Source organism: Lepisosteus platostomus, chromosome 9 (genome assembly GCF_059453375.1).
Source record: "Lepisosteus platostomus isolate fLepPlt1 chromosome 9, fLepPlt1.hap1, whole genome shotgun sequence".
NCBI classification, from domain to species: domain Eukaryota; kingdom Metazoa; phylum Chordata; class Actinopteri; order Semionotiformes; family Lepisosteidae; genus Lepisosteus; species Lepisosteus platostomus.
In genome coordinates, this window is record NC_142619.1 from 53746623 (window position 1) to 53773717 (window position 27095).

Below are 27095 nucleotides of genomic sequence, written 5' to 3' on the forward strand. Positions count from 1 at the left end.
TGTGCCGAAATCCTGGGCTGGAGCAGTTTGAAAGGGCACTGCCTGGGGCCACGTTCTAGTCCCTGTTGTTTCAGGGCTTGGATTGCTTGGTTTACAGCTTACAATGATCACTGCAGTATCTGATGTAGAACAGTGGAATGGACTGGAAGGGCCTATTCTTCCTGTTCCTGGACTCTTTCATGGATGTCCCTTCCCATCAGATTTCTCTGCTGTGGGCTTGTCGTTCTCTTCCCAACCTCTGGACCGAGGCCTATCCTTCTCTCCTAAATCTCTGGATCAGAGTCTTTCTCTTCCCAACCTCTGGACCGAGGCCTGTCCTTCTCTCCTAAGCCTCTGGATCAGAGTCTTTCTCTTCCCAACCTCTGGACCGAGGCCTGTCCTTCTCTCCTAAGCCTCTGGATCAGTCTTTCTCTTCCCAACCTCTGGACCGAGGCCTGTCCTCTCCTAAGCCTCTGGATCAGTCTTTCTCTTCCCAACCTCTGGACCGAGGCCTGTCCTTCTCTCCTAAGCCTCTGGATCAGTCTTTCTCTTCCCAACCTCTGGACCGAGGCCTGTCCTTCTCTCCTAAGCCTCTGGATCAGTCTTTCTCTTCCCAACCTCTGGACAGAGGCCTGTCCTCTCCTAAGCCTCTGGATCAGTCTTTCTCTTCCCAACCTCTGGACCGAGGCCTGTCCTTCTCTCCTAAACCTCTGGATCAGAGTCTTTCTCTTCCCAACTTCTGGACCGAGGCCTGTCCTTCTCTCCTAAATCTCTGGATCAGAGTCTTTCTCTTCCCAACCTCTGGACCGAGGCCTGTCCTTCTCTCCTAAGCCTCTGGATCAGAGTCTTTCTCTTCCCAACCTCTGGACCGAGGCCTGTGCTTCTCTCCTAAGCCTCTGGGTGGGTGTTAGCCATTCTCTTCTAAACCTCTAGGTCTGGGCAGCTCATTCTCGTTGCTGGCGGTTCCTGCGCCGAGACCGTGTTGCTGTTGGCTGCCCCGCGAGAGAGGAGGTGCCCAGGGCCTGGAGGACTGGAGAGGGTCTCTGCTTGGACCCGCGCCAGAACACTTCTCATCATAAGACTTAAGAAGATTGCGTACTTCAAATAATTAACCTTCTAGCAATGATTTCTAATAATAACAGCACTTTCTTACAGTTAAACATACGGGTCAGGAAAAGAAATGAAAATGCGTGGAATGATCTGTACTCAGCACAGCTCTAGGCCACACTGGCCACCCCGCTCAGTGCTCGATGCGCCAGAGAAAAGGCAAATTCGAAGCATGTCTGTTGCACAACATTGGCTCACCACAAGATGGAGACAAGAGCTTCTAAGAACAGCAAAACCTATTTAAAAAAATCTCTCAAAGAGCTGGGAATTCAGTCAGCTGCAACCTATACAGACTGAAAAAAAATGCTGGAAAGGTTCCCAAAGGCTGGCGGTCTTTCGGCCCAGCTAGCTTCCTTTAGTAGTTGGTCACTAACTGATCCGAGGATCACATCCAGCTGTTTCACGACAGCCATCTGGCTGTCTGATCCAACTTCTTGGCTCGTGTGGCCTATTCCAGGCCTCTGCCACACTGCGTGAAAAGGGTTTTTGTTCACCATCTTAAACGCACCTTCCTGTAGTTTCAGTTCACATTGCCTGGGTCCTTAAACTCTTGATTCAGGTCCCCTGTGTCTTTTCTGTTCACAACTAAGAAGGTTCAGGTACCAATAGCCTGTCAGTGTAACACGTGTTGAAACCTCAATATATATGTTGGGTTGCTCTTCTGTGGACTGATTCCAGAACAAACGACGTCTTAATATCAGTCTTATTCGTGCGCTATACAACACTTATTCTTTAGTTTTTCTTTACAGCTTTAGTGATTTTTGTCATCAGCTCCTGTCATATTCCTTGGACAACCTGGACTTTGCCTATTGCTTACTCCTCCAGGAGTTTTTTCCCCCCAAGATACTCCGTATTGTTGATTTTGCGATGCCCACTCTCTCTGGAAGGGTTCGAGGTGGAATTGTCTTCCCTCATCTTCACAATTGCTTGTTTTTCCATCACAGACAACTCAGGCTTCATCTTGGTTTAACTCAGCAGGCAGATCAACAAAATAAACCCCAAGGACTGAACCAAGGCTATATAGGCAACTAATTTGCATTTTAACAATTAAAGCAGCATGGAAACATGTCAGCCATTCACAGAAAAGCATTACTTTAAATGCCTGCTACCTGTCAATACAGAATTGCATCAAAACATGACTGAAATCCTTCTAAAAAAGGAAATATACTATGCTCTGGACTCCTTACTGATGGAGCTCCAGACTTGCACAAGATCTGCCTTTTCCAACTTCATCTCGACTGCCCAGGATTCTTCTGCTTTACAGCTGATCTAGTTTAGTTTGAATAATCATTTTTGCAAATAATTAAATTAAAATAAAATTAAATTTACCTTACTTGTAACAGAAAGCTGGAGCCGAGAGACAGGGAGAGGGAGGCAGTGTGGGACAGATGTGGAGCTGAGAGACAGGGAGAGGGAGGCAGTGTGGGACAGATGTGGAGCTGAGAGACGGAGAGGCAGTGTGGGACAGATGTGGAGCCGAGAGACGGAGAGAGAGGCAGTGTGGGACAGATGTGGAGCCGAGAGACGGAGAGGCAGTGTGGGACAGATGTGGAGCTTAGACGGAGAGAGGCAGTGTGGGACAGATGTGGAGCTGAGAGACAGGGAGAGGGAGGCAGTGTGGGACAGATGTGGAGGTGAGAGACGGAGAGGCAGTGTGGGACAGATGTGGAGCTGAGAGAAGGAGGGAGACGGTGTGGGACAGATGTGGAGCTGAGAGACGGAGAGGCAGTGTGGGACAGATGTGGAGCTGAGACGGAGAGAGAGGCAGTGTGGGACAGATGTGGAGCCGAGAGAGAAGGAGGGAAGACAGATGGATCATAGTGCTCGATGAAAGTTGCAGCCATAAATGTCCACATGCAGCAGAGACAGGGTTGTCTGTGGGAGCCCGCCGTCACTCAGTCAGGCTCTATCACTATCTTGCAGTGCTGGAACGTCACTGCTCAGCAACAGCAGCTCTGGTGAAGTGGGGACTGTGGTCAGCTAGTAACACAAACCTAAACACACAGAATTAAAGTGCCCTTTTGTTTGTATTCTCTGGGATCCCAAAATGATCTGCAATGTTTCCTGGTTACCTGGCTGCAAAGTTTGGAAGGGCAGCCTGACCTAGTATCTGGGAATAAGTAGCCTTCTGACTGGTTTCAAAAGTTCCTCGATTTACATGGTCGATCTATAGTATTACTTGTGGCTTGAAATTCAGTTATCAATTCTGGGGCACCTAAAGACAATTACACTAATTTTGGGACATTTCAAACAATTGTTTTGTGTCTGGGCTGAACACAGGGCTGCTGCAATAACTGATGACTGTGAGGGCTGAACCACCTGTGTGTTACAGTGACCGAGTTGACAATAAAACCGTTCCAGGTGTATTTGTCTCCAGTCTGCCAGCCAGCATCTGATCGAAGATTTCTAAACTGTGCCACAGCACTTGCATGTGCTCTTTCCTTACCTCTGGGCAGTCAAGGAGGACCACCAGTCTAAACTACTATTTCCAGGGGTCTCCTGCTCACGTTCCACAGGCGTCTTCACCACAGCACGGCAGAAAGGGATTGTGGGCTGGGTGCTCAGTGTAGCCATGTGCTCACTGGAGTGAGCCTTCACCACTCTTCCCCGGGCTCAGAGAAAATGACAGCATACAGGCAGGTGGTATAAAACTGACATTACTGTGATTTATTGTCATGAACCATGAAAATAAACAACCAGTGCTGTGTCTGTGAGAATCTCTCTCTTTCAAACCAAAAAAATAAAAAAGACAAAAATAATAATAATCCAGAGAAGAGAAATAAACAAGGAGACGAGTGCTACCGTCACAGAAACATTCAGCTTCGCCAGGAGAACGCTCGTATTTACATCGATATTCCAAAATGGGATGGGAGCAGATTTTACAGGCTTGGAAAAGAAGCTCCTATTTACACAAGTTTCAGCAGAAAGCAGGAGGAACGATCTATACATTAAATTACATTTCTACAAATAACCATTGAAATCCAAAAATAAACTGCTAACATACCTATAGGTGTGTCCTTCTCTCTGGGACTACCTCGACAGCCTATAGCACACGCGCACACACACTCCTCTCGCACACACACACACTCACTCTCGCACACTAAGAGCTTAGACTCCTGGGGCAGTCACGGAGCACACCAGAAGGGTCCTCTCTGAATCTCTGCTGCGGTTATCGGATTTACACAGAGGAATAAAAAAAATAATAATTCTGTTTTTCTTTGTACAAAAAGCTTTCACTAAAATGAGCCACTAAATACAACAAATTAAAAGTGGAAAAACCAACACTTTCCACAATGGAGAGGACAGAGAAACGAGTCCGACAGACAGACGAACAGGGAGGAGAGAAGAAGGGAGGGGCTGGAATGTCCATCGAGAGCCAAGCCTGACATGAGGACGAGACGGACAGACACCAAGAGACACAGATAGAGAGACAGACACACAGATAGAGAGACAGATAGTGAGACAGACACACACAGAGAGACACACAGACATAGATAAAGAGACAGACGGAGAGAGATAAAGAGACAGAGACAGAGTCAGACAGGGCTCTCCACTAGGGCAGGAAATCAAAAAGAAGACAGGACCGACCAGGAGGGAGAAGACAGAGAGAGGGGGGGGATTTCTAAGCACTGGGGTTCGTCTGTCTTCGTTTTATACAAAGTTTCTTTACAAAACCTTTCACTTCTGTAAAAAGTACCCTTTGCCTTGGTGGTGTTTGCGGTTCTGTTTACCGTTACATATAAAATATTTACAGCCTATGTTACATGATATCAGCCCCTCCCGCCGTGCCGGTCAGTGGGGAGGGGGTGTCAGTGCCACCCCGTGTTCATGAACCCCGAGCTGTGGAAGGACGAGCCAGACGGGAGGGGCCCCCGGGGCCCCGCGGGGAGCTGGGTGGGCGCGGGCGGCGGCTGCTGCTGGTTCTGCTGTGGGGGGGGCGGGGGCGGGGGGGGCAGCACCCCCTGCTGGTGGGGGGGGTAAGAGGAAGGGGGGGGGCCCGGGGCCGCGCTGGAGGGGTGCAGCATCGCGGCCTGGAAGGGCTGGTAGTGGTGGGCGGCCTGCAGGGGGGGGTTGCTGGCCAGGGCCGGGGGCGGGGGCGGGGGGGGCGGCGGCGGCGGCGGGGCCTGCTGCAGGGCCAGGAGGGGGGCGCCGCCGCCCGGTTGCTGCTGTGGCGGCGGCTGCTGCTGCTGCTGCTGCTGGCTGGGCTGGCCCTGCGGGGGCGGGGGTGGGGGCGGCGGGGGCGCCGCAGACAGCAGGAGCGGCGTGGCCATGCCGACGTGCAGCAGCGGGGGGCCGGGCTGCGGGTGAGGGGGCGGCGGCGGCGGGGGCGGGGGCGGGGCGGCCGTGCCCTGGTAGTGCAGGGCATGGTGGGGCTGCAGCAGCGTCTGAGAGCCGGGGGGGAAGGCCGGCACCACGGAGGGCTTGTAACCGTGGTAGGGCCCTGCAGGGGGCGCCGCCTGGCTGGGGAAGTAGGCCTGGGAGGCTGGCGGGGCCGGGGGGGGTGGGGGTGGCGGCGGGGGCGCGCTCTGGGGGCTGTACTGTGCAAAGCTGGCCGAGCTGGGCTGGGGCTGGGGCTGGGGCTGGAAGCAGCGCTGGCCGCGGTAGGGGGTGCCCTGGGGCTGGGGCTTGGCGGCGTGCACTAGCGAAGCGCCGGGATACAGGTTCTGGCTCGCGAGGGGCGGCCCGCAGTGCAGCTTGGAGGGGTTCAGGGGGGCCGGCTTTTGGCAGGGGGGCTTGCAAGGCTGCTGGACGGACGGAGACAGGCAGGGCGCCCTCTGCTGGCCATCACAATCCTCCCCCGCCGTCTCCTTCGCTGACCGAGCCGCGCCGGGGCCTGGGGAGCAGGCCTGAAAGGAAGACAGATAAGGTGTAAGGAGAGCTGCCAACATGAGCAATCAGTCTGCACCCCTGACCGAGAGCCAGTCGCTCAGCCTGGAAAGCCTCAGTCCTGCTAGTTACAGGCAGCTCAACGCTTCCTTGTCCCAGTCAAAAAACTACAAGTCCAGTTACTTCAGTGGAAGCCCAGCTTGAATAAAAGCCAGAAGATAACCCATGTGTTTATGTGCAAATGTACTTTGAGTGCATGGGTGAAGCAATGAAAACACAACGCGCACAAGAAACTGAAGAAGACGGGCGTCCTTGTGTCAATCTGAGCAAAGAAGAAAATTAAGACCAAATGAGAATTATTTCAATAAGGGTGGCGCAGGGGCTAGTACTGCTGCTTGCAGTGCTGAGGTGCTAGTGGTGTGAAGTTTCATGCTCTCCCCATGTTCCCCGACATGCTGGTGGGCTAATTCTGGGAAACGTGGCCCTGGTACACTGTCTGGGCCCCCCCGCCATAGACTGGCGTCCTGTCCAGAGTCCCGCCTTGCGCCTGTTACTTGCCGGGACCCTGAACCGGATGAAGGGGTTAGAACATAGACGGATGGACAGATGTAATATTTTTATCAAATTACCACTTGTAACCTCAATTTAATTTATTTCATTTTGAACACATCGTGAACAGGGTCCCAAGCCCCTGTTATATGAACACACTACTATTCAGCGGCAGACTGAAAAGGGGTTTTCTGGACTGAGATGGCCCAGATGTAAGGCTGCCGGGCTGCGGCGCTGGACCGGTCAGGAGGAGATGCCAGGGAGCGAGCAGTGCTGGAGCTCACCTTGTGTGTGGAGGGGCTCCAGCAGGCCTTGTGTGAGCCAGGACTCGCACACTCCTTCCCGCCAGCTGTGTCACTGCCATCGGTCTCCGCTCCGTCTGAAACACACCCCCACGCTGTCAACAGGCATGCACACCGCTTAAAACGTTACTCGACGGCAGCTAATGGGAGCTCACGAGCTATTAAGGTTCTACACACCAACTTTCTCACTGCACACACAATCGTTCACCTGGCTAACCGGCTAACCTGAAGGTGCTTCCCTGTTCTCGATCTCCCACAGAGAACTGCCCCTGGCCCCTGCAGACCCCTGACTCTCCTGTGTCCCTGTCCTCGATCTCCCACAGAGAACTGCCCCTGGCTGCTGCAGACCCCCGACTCTCCTGTGTCCCTGTCCTCGATCTCCCACAGAGAACTGCCCCTGGCCCCTGCAGACCCCCGACTCTCCTGTGTCCCTGTCCTCGATCTCCCACAGAGAACTACGCCTGGCCCCTGCAGATCCCTGCAGACCCCTGACTCTCCTGTGTCCCTGTCCTCGATCTCCCACAGAGAACTGCCCCTGGCCCCTGCAGACCCCTGACTCTCCTGTGTCCCTGTCCTCGATCTCTCACGAAGAACTGCCCCTGGCCCCTGCAGACCCCTGACTCTCCTGTGTCCCTGTCCTCGATCTTCCACACAGAACTCCCCGTGGCCCCTGCAGACCCCTGACTCTCCTGTGTCCCTGTCCTCGATCTTCCACACAGAACTGCCCCTGGCCCCTGCAGACCCCCGACTCTCCTGTGTCCCTGTCCTCGATCTTCCACACAGAACTGCCCCTGGCCGCTGCAGACCCCTGACTCACCCGTGTCCCTGTCCTTGCGGTGGTCACTCATCAGCAGGGCTCGATGGTAACTGCGCTCCCTCACTTGCTCTACCGATGTGGACGACATCCTGGGGGAGGGGAAGAGATTAAGTGAACACTCGGGCGAAAATGTGCGATCATTCCTTTTGAGAAGCTGTGTATCCGTCTAAGATATCCATTGTGCCTGCTTGGTTTTCTAAGCTGCAGACCAAGGTGAAACTAAAAGGGAATACATGTAAATAGCAGATACATGCATCTGTTGACACACATCACACAAGGTGACGAAGCTGAGCTCTCCACCAGGTGTTCTGGCATTTTGCTTGACTCTCCAGTTGCAGAACGTCTCATACGTTTACATACTACGGGTGATCGGGCCTTCTGTTGCTGCGCCCCAGAGCTCTGGAATTCTCTCCCCAAGGATATCAGAGCATCACCTTTCCTGAGCGCTTTCAAGTCAAGACTCAAAACCTTTCCTTTTTAGAAGAGCTTAATAGCTTTACTCCCCTACTGTATTCCGGACCCTTATTGTAATTGTGTGATTCTGCCGTCTCCTCTCCTTGTGTGTTTTTTCCTATTTCTATTACACCGCATCCCCGCAGTGGGGTCCCGACTGAGGCACGTACCAGGGCCCCTCTCCGCCCTCTCGGTCCCCTTGCGGGGGAGTCTCCGGGCTGTCGTTGGGGTGCGCGGGCTCGAGGGCGGGGACCGTGCTGGTTGCGGCAGGGGGCGCAGATGGCTCTGGGGGGGTCTCCGTGGAAACGGGGCAGAGCTCCACGCCAGCGGAGCTGTACAGTCCCACCAGAGGGGGCGCTGTAGACAGCGGTGACCCACTCTCAGGCTTGGAGCCGCTCCGCCTTGCCTCCCTCTGCCTCTTCCGGTATTCTAACAGAGACACCTGTGGCGAGGGACAGGATGGATGAATGGAATATTTGACCAAAATACTTTACAAGCTGGTTAACATTAGAAACTGTGGTAGAGTACTTTTTAAATGACAAACACTCTGCCCCACAAATGATCACTGTGGGTTTCTGTGTGCAGATCTGTGTGTTACTATTCGCATTATCATAACCACTGCCTGCAGATTTTCTCAGTCCGTAACCACCTCCGTTTTAATGGGACTCCTATCCTCATCCTCACCTTTTTCTTCTGGGGGGGGTTCTGTGGGGTGCCGCCACCCCCTTCTGCTATGCCGTCTCCCCCGAGGGCACGCGTGAAGCCCAGGGCGCCTCCTTCCTCGGCGCAGGGGTAGTACAGGCCCCCCTCACTGCTGTAGTTACTCCCGGGGGGGTCAGTGGGGCGGAAGGCGCCACCCAGCTCCAGAGTGTGCGAGGGCGTGAGATCGCGCAGGTTAGAGTTCACGGGGGAGAAGGAGAGGGGACCCCTGTCCGGGCTCTTCATCCAGGGAGGGTAGGAGGGAGTCGGGGGGCCACGCTCCCCCAGGCAGTCCGTGTGAGGGGTCTCTTTGCTGCCCTCGGGGGACCCTTCCACCTCGCCTGGGTCCGTCTCCCCCCCGCAATCCTGTGGCTCGGGGCGGGGGGTTCGCGGGCTCAGCGCGCCCACTGTCTTGATCTCCTGCGGGGGCGACTCAGCCAGGGTGGGCGCTCGAGCGCCGGGCGGCCGATCCGTTGTCTGGGGAGGGGGTCGGAGATAGACTGGGTTACGGCACACACAGGCAAGCGCCAGCAGCACACAGGGTGAGCACAGACGACTTTGTGCTTGCCAACGACCAAACTAGAAAAGTCTAGTGCAACAGCCAAGACACAATCGTTAAAATAGCCAGATAACTTTCATAAAAAGGCTGAAAAAGCAGGATAAAATACCCCAACTTATTTATCCACACATATTGCCGTTTTCATTCCTTTCGGTATATACTGACACGCTCAGGAAGTGGCCGAGAATGCAAAGACAATCAGAGGGGATTAGAAGATGCCAGTGGGGACAGCGTTTCGTGCTGCCCCACGCGATTTCCCAGCTCGTCACCCTTGACATGCTGTCTGTCTTAGACACCAAAGAAAAGACCATCTTGGGAACGCGGAGGGGGAAGAGCCGCTGGCTCCCTCAAACACCACCCCAGGGCCCCACAGACACTTAACCCCTCACCTCCTGAGCGCTGGGCGTCCGGCTGGCCTCTAGGGAACTGTCCGGAGAGGAGATGTTCTGGGAACAAAACGACAGACAGGTGTCAGGCTCCCCGTCCAGAACAGCACCGGAGCGAGCATGCGCGCCAGGCCGGCGCCCCTGCCGATGCCCACGCCCCCCACGGCACCGGCGTTCGGGTGGGGAGGTGTCTCTCACCTCGATGAGGGGAGGGGCAGGCGGCGCCTGGGGCGTGTGGACGGGGGAGGCGTCGGCGCGGTCCTCCGACCGGGTGCGGACTGGCGTGGCGGGGAGGGAGGGGCCCGACTCCGGGGGCTCGGCACGGGTGGGCGTGGCGCAGGGAGAGCCGCAGGGCGTGGAGCTCTCCGACAAGCAGGAGTCCACCGGGCACAGCCGCCGCTTCTTCAGAGGAGTGGGCAACTCTGAGAAAGAAAGACGGAAGGAGAGGGGAGAGAAAAGGTAGGGCAGAGCAGGGCAGAGAAAACACAGAGAAAATGAAATGAAGGATTAGCTGCCGGGCTGAATTCACCAGCGAAAGAGAAACAATTCGCTCCAAGTACAGTGCCTTATAAAATAAAAGAGTCCCACAGCAGATCTGCTCTTCATATGTAATATTCCTCCACCCTATACTCCAAACTTTGTAATACCATTTTTTCCCCTTGAATTGTGAAACCAACAATAAGCAGGATTCATGCAGCAGTTAAGCATCTGGCTGGATCCAAGTCCTGCAATGGAGAGGACTGGAAGGGCTGCAGGTTGGGCAGCCGATATCTAGGACATACAGGAGAAATCGCCACAATGAACTGGTCATGCCAGAGGCAGTGTAGAGCCCTCTATGGAACTAAAGACGAGACAATAAAGCTCATGAGTAGGACCCTGCATCTCCTCCAGCCCGTTTTCTTAAGCAGTACTTCGGCCCAACCAAATTCAAGACACTGATTTAAGGCTCACATCAGGTTGCGTAATGAATGCTCATTAAACAACACAGTCACCCCATTGTGCACTTTAATCATCTCAACTACACCTCCTATAATCACCAAGCTGGTAATTAGCAGATAAACAGTGCAATAGACCCCTACAGACATTTAACATTTTCTTTCTTGGGAAAATCTATAGTATAACAGGGCTGTCTACAGACGTTTGGTTGCTTGTGTGTTTACTTCAAACAGTATGTAAGATGCATTATTCTAGTGTTATTATAAAGTAATCTTCAGCACCTCAAACCATCAGCAATAATAATGAATCTCAACAGGTAATGTCCATAAGAGGATATTTATCCTTACTTGCAGCATGTTAAAAATAATCACTTACATAGCGCTTTTCTGGACACTGCACTCAAAGTGCTTTACAATAATAGGGGTAATGGGGACTCCCCTTCTCAGCACCAATGTGTACCATCCATCTGTATGATGCGATGTACGCTCACGACACATCAGCTCTCAGTGGGGAGGAGAAAAGAGTGATGAAGCCAATTCAGAGACAGGGATTAGAGGCCATGATTGGTAAAGGCCAGGGGGAAATTTGGCCAGGACACTGGGGTAACAACCCTAAGTGTTCCTCACTTAGATGCGAAATTCCTAAGAAGTCAGTTTAATGGAATTCAATCCGAGCACCTCTGCTGCCCTCTGGAGCTTCAGAACTGCACTACAATGTTCACTGCACTTACACAAATGCTGTATGAAAGAAGGCAGGTTTTCAGTGCAGATCTGAAATCTGGAGTGGAATGGGAGCTGAAGAATGAAGGCGAGGGGGTGTTTCAGGTGATGCCTCAGGAAAGCCAGGAAGCATCTACTGTGATCACGAGAGTGATGATGTAAGGACCCAGCTCTTCGCTCAGACTCGACCAGAAACTTTCCAAGAGCCGACGCAGGGATCTGGGAGGAGGGTGGTGCAAGTAACATGACCATGGAGGACAGCAGGGAATACTGACAACAAAGAGCTCATCTGGTACAACGAGGGGACCAGGTTCTGTAAGTGAGAGGCTGCTGTTCCAAGTTCCAACGATCGTGCAATTTTCTTCCCTGAATATTTACAATGCCCACAAGCCTAATTAACAGTGGTTAGAGTGGGGATCCAAGAAGTATTACGAACTGATTTCCATTTACATGAACATCACAATACTACTTTAACATGCGGGACAATCGATTCAGGATCTCCTCACATACAGAAACACGCCCCGCGTCTCTTTAAAGCGTCACAGGGACCCCACGCTTGTTTTATAATCAAAATGGCCTCCTAAATGCTTACACAGAATCACACCTCCCTGTGCTCGAATTTCTGTACCCGCCCCAGAGCGCTCCTACAGGAATCAAGTGAATAGGACAGTCTAGCACGCTTTCTGGGCAGTGTCCTCTTGACTCCTTGGAAATGCATGCCTTTGAGTGCATCTCAACATCAGATCCAGCATACCAGACTCTGCCACATGGTTCTTGAGAAAAAGCCCATTGCGTTACACCTTTTCTCACTCTACTTTCATTTTAAAAGCGCAAGATTTGCAGCCTGTGCTGCGCTCCAGTACAGTTTATCTGGGACATTCAATCCATTACCTACACTGGCAGCCTGATCCGAGTATTCAATATCCTAAGAGGGCATCGATGCAGGCAATCCACAGGACATTTTCAGAACCCGTGACACACGAACAACAGATGGAAACGACGTGGAAGTGCATTTAAAACTGAACAGGAGGAATCTCTTCAAAAGTGTTATGGGAACGTGGAACAAGTTACCCAGCCATGTTACTTAAGCCAATATCTTAGTTTCATGCAAGAAACGACCGAACAAGATCCTTGTATCAATGTGCTTCTAAACTAATAAAAGGTACAGATGGGCAGAATGGCCCCCTCTCGCTTTTGAACGATCTAATCATTCGAATTGCATCATGTTGGAAATGGAAGCCATGACCAACTCCGGAATAAAACACACAACATCATCATGGAGAAGTGCTCCATTTCCCCAGCGGAGAATTATTTTGAATTAAACTTTGATAAAATAAAGAATTCATCTTCATATTGAAGAAAAAAATATCCCAAATCTTGCCTGAGCTCTTCAGTTTTGTGGAGGGCAAAAAAGTCCTCATCAGCAGTAAGTCTGAAGGGGCTGCTATCATCCTTTACTTAATTACAAGTTACAATGGAAACTAGGATGAAAAAGGATAGGATTTCCTTTAGTCAACCTACTGCAATTGAAATCTACAAGAGCACCAAAGAGCAAACTGTATATCCTGGTAAGGCTACCGAGAGGGTGCAGTCAGCACTGAACGGTAACAGGGTCAAATGCCCTGAAGATTAGGAAACTGGGCTTGCTTATCTCTCTCGCTTAAATCCTCCCGTTCTGGTTTTTTGCAAACCAGATACATTGTGACCCCATTGATACGATGATATTATGGTAATTGATACGATTCAAGTCTTTATGCGATGCGCTGAAGCCCATCATCATCATCATCATCCTCAAAGCGCGGACTGGGGTGACACAGAGGAGCCGGATCTGGCCTCACCTGGTAAAGTGCAGCTGCCGTTGAGCGCAAGGGGGCTGTCAGCGTCGCAGTTGAGGGGTGGGCTGAGCGGCACCTCGCTGGGCAGCGGGCAGGGGGCGCGGCTGACCGGGCTGGGCGACCCTTCCTCCTCCAGAGCCTGCTTCAGCCAGCGCTGCGGAGAGGGGGGAGCAGCCGGGGGTCAGAGTTCAGAGGTCAACGCGGGGCACGCTGTCGCCTCGTGCATCAGTGGACCAGGCTGGCGAGGAGGGACACCTCGGACGCGGATCGAGTCTTCCCAGCGCCGCCCGGAGGAGCGGGGCGCCGGGAGCTCTGCCGCCTACCTTCTTGCAGGAGCCGGAGGTGGGCGGGGTGTCGGGCACCTCCCTGCGCCGGCGGCCGGCCGCGGTGGGGCTGCGGCTGGCCAGGAAGGGCGAGCTGAAGCGGATGTAGTGCTTGGGCGTGCTGTAGACGTGGGGGCTGCAGGCCAGGCCGGGCAGCGAGTTCAGCTGGGTGGCCAGCACCTCGGGGTCCGTACTGATCCGCAGGGGCCGCTCCGGGGGCGGGTCCGGGGGCCGCAGGGCGCGCTCCTGCTTCTCGCTCAGCCACTCGCTCACCAAGTGCTGGAGAGCGACAACCGGGGGAGAGGAAGAGAGGATCAGAAGGGCCCTCAGCGTCTGTCCCGTCGGTGGTGCCTTGACTTCGTCCCTTGTTTCTGGGGGAACGGTTCTTAACAACACGTATTGTGGCCAAAACCAACAAATGATTCATTTTATGCGACAGGCACGGAGAAGCAGTGTAGGGGAAGGTTACTCTAAAAAAGTAACCCATTACGTTAACAAGCCACTGGTACAAGGGACTCATTTCAAATGAAGAGTAACAGACCACTATATTGAGATCCCTTCATCACACAGGTCAAACAAGGAGCTCATGTTATTTTTGAGGAAATATTCTACTTCGGACGGCGAGGCGCACCTTTTTCGTTTTGGGGTACTTGTGTGCGGGCCGACAGGGGGTGACGGGGGAGCCGGCGTGGGGAGGGCTGGCCTCGGGAAGGTCTCGCGGCTGGGGCTCGGGCTCGGGGGCGGCGGCGGCGGCGGCGGGCGGCTCGCTCTCCCGCGGCTCGCTGGGCGCCTCGCACACCTCGCCGGGCGACCCGGGCGGGGCGTCGGAGCAGGTGCTGACCGTGCGGTGCCGCCGGCGCTGCTGGCCGATGTGCGTGCGGCTCCGCGAGAAGCTCTTGCGGTGCTTGGCGCGGCCCACCTTGGCCGCGGCGGGTTTCGGGGTGCCCTCCTCCTTCACGGGCTCTTGCTGGGCCTGAGGGAGAGGGGGGGGGGGCGGGGCGTGAAGATAGCTGTCGGGGGGGGGGTTTGGGGCGGGCAGGCCCGGGTGCGAGGGCGTGCCGGCAGGCGGACAACCGTACCTGCAGCGGAGCGTCGGTCTCGGGGGTGGGGGGGGGCTCCTCCTTGACATCGTTCTTGCCCCCGCCCTCCGTCTTGGTGCTGATCCGCTCCAGCGCCTGCTCCCGCCGCTTCTCCCTCTTCTCCAGCCTGGCGAAGGCTTGCAGGATCGCCTCCATCTTCCGCTCCTCGCGGGTCTGTGGGGCAAGAGGGGGGGGGACCGTTAGATCTGCTCGCCTGGCCCGCCCCGCACCGCCCCGCCCCAGACACAGTCGTCGGAGGAGCAGGGGTGGGGTGGCGTGGGGGGCAAGGCTGCCACCCAGACGCCCGCCACAGGACGGACAACAGACACTGCGGCTGATCGGGATCTGCAGGCAGGAATCGGCAGCAGAGAAAGAGAGAAAAGAGCAAGTGCCGTCTTATATTCCCACAGACGAGGCTGAAACAGAAGAAACGCCCCTCTCTTCCCCATGACAGGATATAGGATTTTATGCATCTACGTGGGCGTGCCAAGTGGAGGGTGGGGCACATGTCCTGTCCACCAGTCAGGTTAGAGGCTGGTGACCCCGCCTCCCCCAGACTGGGGTCAATCAAGGGTCACCCCTGCTCCCCCTGGCCCTGTGCCCGTCAGCCGGTATGGGCCAGCTCGTAGGCAGGGCTGGGGTGGGCGCGCATCTGCGGGACCCCTAAAGAGGGGGGGGGGGCGCAGCAGGAGGATATAGGACTCATGGAGGGTGCTCATTTGGGGGAGGGGGGGGGCTAAGGGGACTTTACCTCCTTGTGCCTCAGTGCCATCCAGCTGGACCCCCCCCAGCTGGCAGATGGGACTTCTCCGCTGGGCTGGCCTGGATGGTTTCAAACAGAGACACCCAGTTTAGAAGACGGGAGACCCCCCCCCCGAATCACAGATCCTCCACCCAGCGGGAGCTCGTGGAGGAGCGGGCGGGCAGACAGAGGCCTGCTCTGGTATGGCCCTCTGGAGAAGTGGGCCTGGCTGTTATCAAGGGGGAAGCAGGAAACCCACAGCCTGCCTCCCCCCAGCTATTCCTGCGCCTGGCATAGTCACGGAGGAGATGGAGGGAGGGAGGGGAGGGGAGGGGGTGGGCAAGAGCCTCAGCACCATCGCCACAGCCCGCCATTACCCGAACCGGTTATATAATCGGAATGGACTCCGGCACACTCGCACCCTACAGGCAGGGGGAGAAAGTGTGGCTCAAATCAAACTCCCTACAGAATCCCACCAACCCCTTCCTCCGGATGCAGAGCTCTTTCCGAGACGCCACCCCAGACCACATCCCTTCGCCCTGGAGGATGGTGGGAACTCCCACGCTGGACATCGGGGAACGCACTTCTCCACCCATCCGGCACCAGGATGCAACTGCACTCCGGCAGCCCATCGCCAGAGGCGCCAGCCCACGGATAAGAACGCACAACGGCCCCCTGTAATATGGGGCCGACCTCACAGCTGCAGTCGAGTCCACGTCCTCCAGAACACACTGTCTACCTGTCCGGCCCAAGCCCTCCCGTGGGCAGGACTTCAGGATCTCCGTCATTCCAAATCCGCGCAAAGCACCATCCCGCCACAGCGCACTACGTCATTCTCATTCTCTCCGAGACATCGCTGCCAACACATGGGAGCGGAGGGCTAGAGACACGGATCCAGACTGCGCTGGCTCTAGCGGACCGGCAGCCCACGTCAAGCCCACGTCAAGCTTGAGAACCGCTGCTCTACACGGACCCCGGACTACATGACCCCTGACCTCAGTGCAGCGTGGGAACAGACTCACTGCAACCCTTGAAGGAATCCAAAATCAACAAGCTACCAGCAATTGGAAAACAAGAAGAGGGCCCCTCGCTCCTTTATTCAATTTAAATAGCCTTGCACTACAGATCAGTTCTAATCCTGCTGCCGTATCCACGCCACAGTGGAGTGGTTGCCTCTCGCAATGCTCCTCAACACTTCCGGACATCTTCAGCTCCTAAACCTGTGCTGCACATCAATACTGACGGAAGCCCTAAACCTCAAGAACCCCTAAACCCACACAGCCATGCTAGAGCCTTCCATCTCTCCTAATCTTACCTGTGCTGTTCAATTAGAATCGAAAATCCTGCTGTCCAGCTCTGCTGCAGGATCCTGCGGCGCAGTGTCTTAATTACGTACAGGACGCGTCCAGAAGACTCCAACAAAAGTGCTCTGAAACCGGGGCTGCGAGGCCCCCGACTCTGACAGAGGACGCCCCCTGCCAGAGGGACAGGGGACCGGCCGGGGCGAGAGAGAGAGGGGGGCAGCGCGCGAGCACAGCGGGCGTGTGGCCCCCTCGGGCCCCTGCTCCCGAAGCGAGGCCAGAGGCACAGAGGCAGCGACAGGAGCAGAATCTGCACCGGCGGCAGCAGCAGAGCAGCGCGGGGTCTCGGCAGAGCCCCGGAGGTAGAAGCCCCCACTGAAGCGCCCCGCTGCAGCCCCTCACTGCGCACAGCAGCTGCCCACTTACCATCTTCCTCCTCCTCTCTGCAATCTGCTCCTCTGACTCCATCTCTACTTCATTGCTAATGGGGGTTTTCTCTTCTATATCCTCAATTAACTCAGGCTCCTGAAAGAGGGAGAGGGGCACTTCATCATGGCACTGCACATGTCCGGGTGCAGACTAAGGTGGGGTGGGGGGTGAAACTCAAGGTGCAAGGGAGAGCGGGGGGCAAGTCCGGGGGGAGGGGGGGGAGGACTGCAGCTCCTTGCTGGCGATGTCGTCTCAAGCAGCGACTGGGAGGGTGGTATTTCCCAGCTCGAATACACAGGCTGGTCTGGGACTGGGAGAGGTGCAAGCCGGGGGGTTCAGCGACACGAGCCTGGTTATTGTGTGTGCACGCTAATATCGGGGCCTGTGCCAGGAAGAGAAAGACCGAGTATTTATCACAATCATCTTGTTATCCATAACCTCCTGTTCCCTAATGCCTCCTCCTCACTATTCTCCACCAGCAGACAACACTCCCCAGGACCAGAGCAACCGGATTCCTGCACTGCTGCAGGCATTATATTTCCCTTAATTCAATTCACTGGCTACATTACTCCTACACCATGGAAAATCCCCATACTGTGCTCTACAAAACTACCTGCCCTCTCCACAAAACCAAACTGCTGACAATTGTGAGTTGTCTGTTAACATTAGAGTTGTGTATGTTGTCAAGAAGGGACATCTCAGATATGCACGGATAACACAAGGGACCTTTCCTCTTTCTTAGTTGGCATGAGCTAACATGCTCACTTACAGAGTGCATGACTCCCCCTCCCTGCCCCTGGCCTCTCTCTCTCACCCTGTGACCATGTCACCCCCAGTTCCGGCTCCCAACGGGTGGGAGCCCCTCATCTCCCTCCTCACCGGCAACCCTGCCCCCACCTCCTGACCCAGCAGTCACCGGAGTTTTAGGAGGCTGTCTGCTGTGTGTTTCGTGTTCTCCTCACACACAACACATACTGGTGTGGCATGCTGCTGGTCTCAGACAGCCTCCCATCACGGTCTCTGGGCTGCTCTGATGGCAGAGGATCCCCCCGAGTCCCTTTTCTCATTGAGACTCAACCTCTGCCATAGGAGGGGAGACCAGGATACCTTCATAGAAACTGTTAATAAGAATTCCTTATGCTTATACAGGATAGAGCTTTCCTGGACACTACACCCCAAACACTCTACAGGTGCTGGGGACATCCCTCCACCACCACCAGTGTGCAGCCCCACCTGGATGATGTGACAGCAGCCATAGTGCACCAGTACACTCCCCACACACCAGCTCTCAGTGGGGAGGAGAGCAGAGGGATGAAGCCAGTTCAGAGATGGGGATCATTAGGAGGCCATGACTGGTAAAGACCAGTGGGAAATTGGCCAGGACAAGAGTCACAGTCCGTTTCTCATAGAGAATAGCCCTGGGATTTTTAATGACCACGGAAAGTCAGGGCCTCGGTTTTTACGTCTCATTCGAAGGACGGTGCCTTTTTACAGTACTGTGTTCCCAAACCTACGCTGGAGAATTAGGATCCAAACGGACTGCAGGGTGAGTGCCCCCAACTGGTCCCACCAACACCTCTTCCAGCTTCAATTTTAGCTCTTGCAGGACGTCCCCCATCCAGGCTCACACCTGCTGAGCTTCAGCGGGCAGGCCAGGTGTGAGCTGCTGGCGAGCCGCTGTTAAATGAGTGGATCCTGCCTTTCCCCAGTCACAAACCTCAAACGCCACAACTCAGACTGCTGGCAAGACCGATCAACAACACCCCCACCTTCTCCTATAACATTCTCGCTCGGGAGAGAACAGCGGGGAAATGCACGGACTGAGCACAGTGACTCTCCGGTGTGCCAGCTGGTGCCCAACCGCTGCCCAGCATGGACAGCTGTCTGGCACTGCCATACAAGTGTTGGGATAACGTGCCACCTCCTCAGTGCTGGCGGAGGCTTGCCACGGCCGCGGGCCAGCCTCCTGTTTGTGCAGACTGACAAATATTCCCAAGACACTACAGTCACCTGACTACCATTTGACGCCAACCCTGACGGACACCGTGCCTTGGTCAACGCCCGGCCTACAAAGAGGGAAACGCCACATCGGAGACTGTTCCAAGTTCTGCCGCTGGGGACATGAGCAGGAAGGGACTGCTGGCTGCCAGTAATCTAAATCATCAAGTCATCACAGCTGACCGCCTGCCCTCTACACCTCCTCTGCACAGACACACAGGACAAGGACGACGAAACGGAGGGGGCCTCTGTAGTGGGCCTCAAGACAAGTCCATCGCTCCTGAGTGCTTACCAGAATGCCTGGGTTACACATTACACAAGAGGACAACGAGAGAGCTACACATGGGCATCTATCTGCCAGAGCATCACAAACACAGCAGAACTCACACTGAAACCACCCCTGAACATGGTCTTAAAACTGCCTTGTTTCAACAAAGCATCAATGAATGACTCCACTGAAGATGGAAAGCACAAGTCTGTTGTTTTCCCAATGACTGTGGGTGCGCAAAATCACTAATTAAAAGTGACAGAAACAGAAAGAGTCATTTTCACACTGCTGGCTCGGAGAAGAGCCCAGATTCCAGCAACACGTTACTGCGGGACATCAGGGCCCCTCTGAGCTGTTAGGCAATTTAACTGTCCCGGGCACAGCAACCTCTGTCCTGCACAATTCCCCCGTCCATCATCACAAGCCATCCCTGTAAGGGATGTGCGACTGGGCAGGTAAGTGTCCCAGCAGAAACAATACTACACCTCTGTGACTCAACACCAGGATATGAAGTTTATACATCTACAAATATCCCAAAACCCAAATCACAGGCTAACGCGCTGTCCAATCAAATGATGCACGGAGATCGTGCATGAAATGAGAATCCGAACTGTGCTTTGCAAAATAGAAATAAAAACAGCCGGGTGACCTGGGATGAGTGTGTGAGAAAAGGTGCAGGAGATGGGAGGGGGGAGGGGAGACATGCTGCTGGGAGAGGCAGGAATTGGGAACTGAGCAAGCAAGAGAAGGGAGAGGACAACAGACGAGATTACATCGGCGACTGGGGGGGGGGGGGTATTTTATTGTATGTATTCAGGATTTCGCAGCTCTTTGTCACTTAATGTGCATTCCCTGGCGAAGCCTCCTGCACACCGGCTGTTTCTGGAGCAGTGGAAGAAGGACAGTCGGAGACAGACGCAGACCGGTGTGACAGTGATGGGCGAGGTGGACAGGGTTGACGGGGGCCGTACCTGGTTGTTGGAAATGGACAGGCGGAGGGGGGACAGCTTTCTCTGCTTGGCGTCGACGTGGCCCTTGCTCTTGGTGCCGTCGCAGTCCAGCACCATGTTCTGGTTCTGGGCCCCCTCCCTCTCTCGCTCCCGCTCCTTCTCCCTCTCCCTCTCGTGCTCGTGCTCGCGGGGCGCCTCCTTGTCCTTCCGCCCCCGCCGCCGCCGCGTCTCGTACCCGGCGCCCAGGTTCTCCGTGGGCTCGGCGTTGTGCTTCTGAACCGGACAATCGGCGTTCCCCTTCACGCACGCGCAGTCTACCTTGTACTTGCTGACGGAGGGGGGGAGAGAGAAGAGGAGAAAGCGTACCCGCGTGAGAGCGCACCCCGGACCATCCCATCATGCACCTTGTCTGCTCCGGCCGCACGCTGCAGCTCACAGCCCAGTGGCTCCAACGTCATCATTCTGCATCATATCACATCACTTTCAAAAACGGCTTAGCCGTACCGGGCCAAGGCAGCCCTGGACACTCCAGGACAGGAAGAGAGACACACAAACACACAAACACACAAACACACAAACACACAAACACACAAACACACAAACACACAAACACACAAACACACAAACACACAAACACCAGGGGTAATTTTAGAGAAAGCCAAATGAACCTAGCAGCATCTCAAGGGACTGTGGGAGGAAACACTGGTGTTTTGGCCACGGGACACGTCCCACCCCCTCACCCCTTCTCACCAGCTGCCGTAGTCGTAGTCGAAACCAATGGTGATCTCGCTGCCCTTGGGGATCGCTCGCACCGAGTAGATGTACAGGTGCAGGGTACCGTCCTCAATCACGTGCCGCACCTGCGCACATGGGGACGGACAGATGAGCCGGCTGGAGCGGGGCGAGGAGGCGCCGGCCCCTAGGCCGAGACCCCCCCCGGGGCCCCCTGCGGGGCTTTTCGGAAAGAGTACGCACCTCTGCGTTGGGGGTGCAGGAGCGGCGGATGAAGCGGGCCTCGTTGCCGAAGCTGCGGGCGTCCACGCACATCTCCAGGCCGTGGAACTTGGAGTAGAACAACACGAAGGGGTACGGCCTGAAGAGGAGAGGGAGAACACAGACGCCGCCGTCAGTGCAAAGAGAAGACCGCGTGAAGGCCCGATTCTGCCTGGAGGCGTCTAAGGCTGAATTTCGGGGAGACCCAGGAGGTAACGTAGACAAAGCCTGGGGTTGATGCTCACAGGCCGGCAGACTGATGGGTAGAAACGTCACACGTAAGCTTACGCAGAACTGCAATCAGACGCTCACGTGCACGCTGGACAAACGCACACGAGGCATGCCGGACCACGCACGGAGACACACTGACTCACCTCTTGAAGAAGTAGCCGTTGGCCTCGAACTGCTGGCGCAGCATGAACTTGCCCCGGTACTCGATGATGAGGGAGTCGGGGGGCAGGTCTCTCACTGCCTTCAGGATCTTCTTATTCTTCTGCACCTGACTCTGCAGGGGAGGGAGGGAGGGAGAGGGGTCAGGTCTCCCATGCAACAGAGGAACAGAGTTTTGCAACTCTCCAAGGGTTCTTAAAGGGGAACTGCAACGCTATTTTCACACTGCGGATTATTAAGAATCAGTAGTGATGTGTGCTTTTCAAACCATTATGAAAATACCAAGTACACAGTAGCACTTAAAACCTCCCATTTACATCACAAAAGGCACAGTTTCAATGCATGTGCAGCGCCATATTGCCTTCATTGTGATTCGGAGCAAGGCAGCAAAATTTCCAGTGACAGCAAAGCTGCCCTATTACATTGTAAACAAGCTATAGACCAAGCAAATTTTGCTACTATATTATTAGTAAATACTTCACATAAGGTGACATGTTTTTAAGACTTCTTAATTATTGCAAAAAAGGAGCAACCTGCCAACCAACTTAAATACACTCATAATAATTAACGTTGCTAGGAGGCCACGTTTCTCATTTGCTGACAGAGACTAGCGAGCAGGAAGGGCTGCTCTCGCGTCACTATTCGCCCAAACTCTCGCTCTCGCCAACGGCGAGGCCAGCGGTTTCTCGTCTGCCCACGACAACCTGGCCGCCGTACACTACTTTCACCAAGCTCCTCATTTTACAACTTCATTCGAAAAGTGTCAAATTTGGCGATGCGGGCCATGAATCCGTTTTGTTATCCAAGATTTAAGAAGTGGTCTGAGAAACTGGGACTGCAGTTCCCCTTTCAGTCTGGGGGATTTCGCCACGTCGGCGTCTCTGACCTCCACGGGGGGCTTGAAGGGCACGGCGTGGGTGTTGAAGGGGTGCGAGTGGGGCTTGCCCGCCCCGACCTCCCTCAGCCTCAGCACACTCTGCACGTCCTCGCTGTACTGGTTGCTGCTGGCCTCCTCGTAGCGCTCCATCCACACCTTGATCTTACTCTCCCACAGCGAGGGCGTGTCTGTGGGGTCCACCTCTGGGGCCGTGCCCTGAGAGCGGGGGCAGGCACAGGAGGCATAAGGGCAGAGAAGAAGGGCAGACAGGGACGGGGAGAGAATGGGGGCAGGGGAAGAGAAGGGGGTTGGAAACCAGACAGAGAGAAAAGGACAGGTGAGCACAGGCTTCTCCCTATGGGTGCCACCCCCTTACAAAGGGACCCACCCGCTGTCCTTATTATACAGACTCAAAGTTACTCTCTCCCCTTTCTGCCTCACATCCTCACTTACAAAGCCCAGCCACAACAACGAGTGCAGTACACTTATATGAATGTGTTACGCGGGAGTGAACTTATCCATAATCTAAAGTCTATTTAAATACTATAGTTTTTCTGAAATGCACAATTTCTTATTTCGAGTGGGCAGCTGTGACACCATGCGTAGGCAGCAAAGAACAGGAAAAGGTTTATTCCATGCTGAAAGGAAAGAGGCAATGCTTCTAAAGAAGGCTCCATAACCAAAATGTTCCTTTCCTTTCTGCACGGAATAAACCTTTTCCTGTTCCTTAATTTCCTATTTTACATTATAAAAGGAAAAAACATGGCTCGCATGGAAAGCTTTCCATAGAACACCTATCTACATTGCACAGAGTTAAGAACCCGGCACTTAAAGAGATCTAGACTAATGTCAAACCAAGATGCCCTCGAGGTTACACCTTGTGTAATAAAATCACACTTGTGAAGAGTAGGCTTAAAGACCTCATTAAATGCAGCAGGAAGGAGTATTAAAGCATTAAAGTATTTGCACATTTAGAAATAAATTAGAACACAGCGATATTCTGCGCCTGTCTAAGAGAGCGTCTGAAATCTGTTCCAAGCGGCGCCCAACAGCAGCCCAGCATCAGGAACCAATTTTACTGCCGAGCCAAAAGCTTCCCGATTCTCCCCCAGCGGGACAGAGGTCTGTGGTGTGAACCGTGTGAGAGAGACGAGACTGCCCCTACCTTTACTCTGGAGGACTTCCTGGACCCCTCACGGAATGCCTGAGTGAGCAGGGGGGGGGGGAAGAGAGTTCGTGAGTAACGGGACGAGAAACCCGGGGCCGACATCCCATCCGACCCGGTTCTCATCCGCCAACCTGGGGGCCTTGTACAAGGACGAGGCTGTGTTCTCAAGCCCATGGCACAAGCCAGGCTGGATTCCTGCTGCCCGCTTCGCATCTAAAGTGCCTGCGGCAGAGCAGAACTGCCTCTTCTCTACCTGCCGTGTCTGCCTTGTGCTGACACCATCACTGTACGGCACTGCTGCTGCTAAGCGAGGTGGCGCCAGCACAGACTAATGGGCACTTTGCTCTGGCTCAGAAACGGTCCGTTCCAAGTCCGGTTCATGGTTTATCTCAGCCCCGACAATCCTCTATCAACACACGAGCAAAGGTAGATTCATACATTTCCTCCAAGCCCTGCCGGACAGGGAAGGAGCTCAAATCAAAGAGGCGTGGCAGTGGAACTGACCGAAGGGAGAGTCTTAACTTAGTGACAGGCGGATGACGGGACGGAGGTGCCCACGGCCAGGCCAGGCCGGACTGGCAGGACTGGCAGGACTGGCAGGACTGGCAGGACTGGCAGGACGGGGGCGGCGGGATGGCGGGGCGGGGGCACGACCTGCTGACCTTCTTGGTGCGCGTGGTTCCCGTGCCCGGCTCCTTGTCGCCGCTCCTCTTGCGCTTCTTGTCGCCGGCCTTGCCGATGCGCGCGGCGGTCAGCGTGATGCTGGTGGGCGTGTGCTGGAAGGCCGTGTACAGCTCCATCGGCACCTCGTCGCCGCTCTCCGTCGCACTGGTGTCCCCGTCTGAAGCAGACGCCACGCGGTTAGCGCACCGGCAGACCGCCCTCATGGCTAGCGGCGCCCCCCGCTCCCGAATAACAAGACGCGCCAGCGTGATACAGGTACGACGTGAGTGTCTTTCTACAGGTCAGCAAGGAATTAAAGGGGAACGGCAGTCCCGATTTCTTAGACTGCTTACTAGAGGAATATGACAAATGCCGTAAAAATCGTAAACTTTGTGAAACGTGCATTTGAGCTCCCACGAATTGTGACGTGAAGTGGCCCTTCCTGCTCACTAGTCACTTTAATGGGTGTAATGGGATGTAGAAGCAAATAAATACAGGTTGTGAAGCCGATATTTCACTGCAAAAATGTTCCAACATGATCTGCGTGCAGAGTTAAGAAGTAGTTTTTGTCTGCAAAACCATTGTCTCAAAGTCTAGAGCAATAATTCTATTGGATTAAGAGAGACGTACGAACAAGACACCTTGTTTACAATGTAACAAGGCTGCAACAAGCCACCAGATGTTTTGTTGCCTCTTTCTGGCGCTGCACAGACCTGGAAATTTTGTCTATTTTGTGCTGTAAATTAGAGCTTTTACGAGTTATTGTGTACATTTCACTTTTATTGTGGTTTCAAATGCACTCATCCTTGCTTATTCTTTCTTACCCCGAAATACAAAAATAGCGCTGCAGTTCCCCTTTAACTCCGACGTGCTCATCGGCACGCCGAGGCGGCTGCCCACTCGTACCTGCAGCACGCACACAACCGCAGGTCAGGAGGCTGCACTCACCCGACATGTTCTCCCTCTTCCGAGTCTGAAGGACGATGGCCCTGTCCCGGTCTAAACTCCTGCAAGACAACACACTCTGCATCAAAAACACACAATGGTGCAGCACAGCCAGCAGCACTCGGCGCCGGAGAGAAGACCCACGGCAGAAGAGACGCTCTCCACCTCACGGGCGACACCACCATACTGCACGCCAGCAGAGACACGAACCATCTCACGGGCGACACCGCCATACTGCACACCAGCAGAGACACGAGCTCCATCTCATGGGCCACACTGCCGTACTGCACACCAGCAGTACTGCATACCGCCAATACTGGACGCCAGCAGAGAACGCCAGCAGAGACACGAGCTCCATCGCATGGGCCACACCGCCGTACTGCACACCAGCAGTACTGCACGCCAGCAGAGACACGAACTCCATCTCACGGGCCACACCGCCGTTCTGCACGCCAGCAGAGACACGAGCTCCATCTCATGGGCCACACTGCCGTACTGCACGCCAGCAGAGACACGAGCTCCATCTCACGGGCGACACCGCCATACTGCACACCAGCAGAGACACGAGCTCCATCTCACGGGCGACACCGCCGTACTGCACACCAGCAGACATAAGATAAGATCACTTTATTAGCCATATACAATTTCTTGCTTTAGGAATTCGTCTTTTCACATACCCCAGCTTGCTCTCCAAGAGACACATAGACATGAGCTTGGGGGTCAGAGCGCAGGGTCAGCCATTGTACAGCGCCCCTGGTGCCGCTGGGGTTAAGGGCCTTGCTCAGGAGCCCAACGCAGTAGGATTCCTCTGCCGGCCGCGGGATTTGAACCGGCAACCTTCCAGCCACAGGCGCAGATCCTGAGCCGCAGAGCCACCGCTCCGCCCCTGGAGACATGGAGAGCGTGACACGCCCTCCATCACACGGCCGACACCGTCATACTGCACGCCAGCAGACATGCCATCCATCTCACGGGCGACACTGCCCCACTGCACGCCAGCAGACACGCTGTACTGCAGCAGCTGTGCCGCCCTTGCAAGGTGAACAGACCGGCGGGGCACTGGGGCGAGCGTACTGACCTGGGCTGGCAGCGTTCACAAAGGTAGGTTTCGGGAATGTGCTGCCTGTCGATCCCCATACAGTCGATGTGCTGCCACACGCTGTCAGGGAAGAGACAGAGAAGGGGGGAGGGGGAGAAGTCATGATCAAACAGATGTTCCCAGATGCACCAGTACTGTGGCAAAACGGTACCCGTGCTTGGCACCAGGCAGTCATTCAGTGGCTCTGCACTAATGAGGCCTGTGGCACTTCTGAGTTTGAAAGGCTAGTATAAAGCAGCTGGCTATTCCTACAGTGAACCTAAAAGGGTTACAGGAAATTAAAATTTAGACAATGCCTTTATCTGGAAAAAAAAAGATGCCAGATCTGTCTACAGCCTTCCCAGGAGGACACCCAGAGAAAACCTCAAAACCATAAGTTTAAAACAGGACAAAATTTGTTCCTTGCCCCCCTCCAGAATGGGACTTCGGAAAAGTTATCATGAGTTTATTTGAGACGGGACAAAATACTACAGGGTTTTGCAAGGAAGAAAATTTCACAATTTAGGTCACAATTCCTTCCTTCCCACAGAGTTTCTCCGTGGTGAGCAAAGGCCACAGACGCACTCTGCCCTGTGGCTTTCTTCCTTGAATTTCCTCAGAGTTGCAATTACATTTTAATGAAAAATTGCTGAAGTAAGAGTGAACAGTGAAACACAAATCGGAGGTCACAATAGGAAAGTATGAGGAAGTTCACAGAAAAGA

General features: G+C 54.5%; 1 protein-coding gene across 1 annotated transcript in view; it reads right to left on the reverse strand.

The window, feature by feature from the left end:
* Window positions 1-3727: 3727 nt before the first annotated feature.
* kmt2e (lysine (K)-specific methyltransferase 2E) overlaps window positions 3728-27095 on the reverse strand; it is a 45950-nt gene continuing 22582 nt past the window's right edge. Inside the window, 23 exon segments of the mRNA XM_088645563.1 lie at window positions 3728-5933; window positions 6747-6841; window positions 7582-7670; window positions 8205-8476; window positions 8719-9210; window positions 9682-9738; window positions 9877-10100; window positions 13172-13322; window positions 13492-13770; window positions 14123-14464; window positions 14571-14744; window positions 15322-15356; window positions 15359-15392; window positions 17040-17138; window positions 20280-20586; window positions 21009-21118; window positions 21234-21351; window positions 21626-21756; window positions 22528-22734; window positions 23684-23722; window positions 24349-24527; window positions 25298-25356; window positions 26373-26453. Coding sequence (XP_088501689.1) covers window positions 4896-5933; window positions 6747-6841; window positions 7582-7670; window positions 8205-8476; window positions 8719-9210; window positions 9682-9738; window positions 9877-10100; window positions 13172-13322; window positions 13492-13770; window positions 14123-14464; window positions 14571-14744; window positions 15322-15356; window positions 15359-15392; window positions 17040-17138; window positions 20280-20586; window positions 21009-21118; window positions 21234-21351; window positions 21626-21756; window positions 22528-22734; window positions 23684-23722; window positions 24349-24527; window positions 25298-25356; window positions 26373-26453 — 4612 coding nt within the window. The 3' untranslated portion in view covers window positions 3728-4895.